General features: G+C 51.0%; 1 protein-coding gene across 1 annotated transcript in view; it reads left to right on the plus strand.

Moving 5' to 3' along the window:
* Positions 1 to 323: 323 nt before the first annotated feature.
* MREG (melanoregulin) overlaps positions 324 to 1702 on the plus strand; it is an 18259-nt gene continuing 16880 nt past the window's right edge. Inside the window, exon 1 of the mRNA XM_009285137.1 lies at positions 324 to 564. Within this exon, the coding sequence (XP_009283412.1) occupies positions 324 to 564 (241 nt within the window). The remainder of the gene's footprint in view (positions 565 to 1702) is intronic.

Below are 1702 nucleotides of genomic sequence, written 5' to 3' on the forward strand. Positions count from 1 at the left end.
CTGGGAGCAAAGCCCCAGCACCGGGATCTTCCAGAAACAATAAGAAACAAGTCCTTCTCCCATGATTTCACCTTGTAATTAAGGAAGGTGGGAAGACTGACTGTTAGGCCGATGAATGAAATTAAATTAAGAAGTCAGGTAAGAATCTGTGGCGGAGCATGCCAAGATCTCCAGTTCCCCATGCAGGGACCGGAGGCTCCTCCCTGCTTCCTGGCTCATCTTATCGTCTTATCGTCTTTATTTGCTGAGGAGGGCAGCACCAACAGCTTATCATTGTCTCCAATTCATTTGTAACTGTAGAGCCATTGATCTCTCGTTACCCGATGGCCTTAAACAGACCCGAATGTCCCAACGCCCCTTGGTGGCACAGCAATCCAGCGCTGCAGCCCGCTTGGCCGAGTGGGTTCCCAAAGTGGCCGATGCGAAAGTACCAGATGGTGATTTTGGTGTTTGTGGGCACAGCCGGTTCCCGACAGGATCACGGCAGTCCCATCAGCTTTGCGGTGCTGTCGGCTTTTGCTGCTGAAATTCGTCACCGTCCGCAGCTCCCAATGCAGCAGCTTGGTGAGAGGGCTGGACCTGGGTGGGAGAAGCAGCCCACCCATATTTTGGCAGTGGGGTTTCTCTTCTCCTTACCAGAAGTGTTTATTTTTAGACAGTTGGGAGCAAACAAGATCTCAGAGAAACACGGAGGACTCTTGGGCTCCAGTGCTTTTTGGAGAGCATCAGATGTGAAGACAGAGGTTAGACAGCTTCTGAGAAGCACCAAGTACCTCCAGCTTCAGCCCCTGCAGTCAGGTGCCCAGAGGTTTCTCACCTCCTGTCTCCTCTGGTGGATACAGAATTGGAGAGGGGAGATGAGTCCACAGGGGAAGCCACCACTGATGCTGCCTGGGTTTGTGTGTGATGGTTGCAGTGTTCGTGCAGTTTTGTTGACTCCTCCTAAACGTGCTCCAGCTGAATTCCCCCTTCTGCCCCTGGCTGCTTCTGCACCCTGGCAGGGGTCTGTGAGCCTCTGCACTCCATCCCCCGGTGTGGAATAACCATCAGGGAAACCTCAGTAGGGCTGGGTTCGGATGCTATGAAGTCCCCAAGCCGAGTATGTTTCTTCAGGGCATTTTGCAGCGCTGTTAGAAAATGGTTGTGCCTTGTCTAGCACAGAGCTTTACTTTCCAGGGCTCTTGGGCATCCAAGGGGCCATAAATTCACTGATGATGAATTAACAAGCCCTGGAATTAAAAAGAGGGAGAGAAACGTGAGTGCAAATTGATTTTTTTTCACCTTTCCTTGTGTGCATGTGCTGGGCACAAGGATATAGTAGATTATATTACTAAATCTGCTGGGATAAGCAAAAAATTCAGTGGTGTCAGGAAGCTGCTGTACTAAAATGAAATGATTCTGCGGGACGCACGCGGCCAACCACATTTAGACCGATGGCTTTGGAGACTGGCTGATGCTTGATGGTCTGTTCTGAAATGCAGTCAAACCTGTGGCGATTAAACGAGACCCAGGACCGTCTTAATTCAGCATTTAAGCTTTTTTCTTCTTCCTTGGGGTCTGAGCTAGGCACGTGATAGGAATATTCATTGTAAGAAAGCCGAGCGCGAACAAGCCTGGAAGCGTAGTGGTGCGGATGATTGGAAAGGGGGGATTTCTGGTTTCTGGCACGCCGCGATGGCCCGTTTCAGCCGGGGCGCGAGGG

This window comes from Aptenodytes forsteri, unplaced genomic scaffold (genome assembly GCF_000699145.1).
Source record: "Aptenodytes forsteri isolate BGI_AS27 unplaced genomic scaffold, ASM69914v1 Scaffold264, whole genome shotgun sequence".
Classification (NCBI taxonomy): domain Eukaryota; kingdom Metazoa; phylum Chordata; class Aves; order Sphenisciformes; family Spheniscidae; genus Aptenodytes; species Aptenodytes forsteri.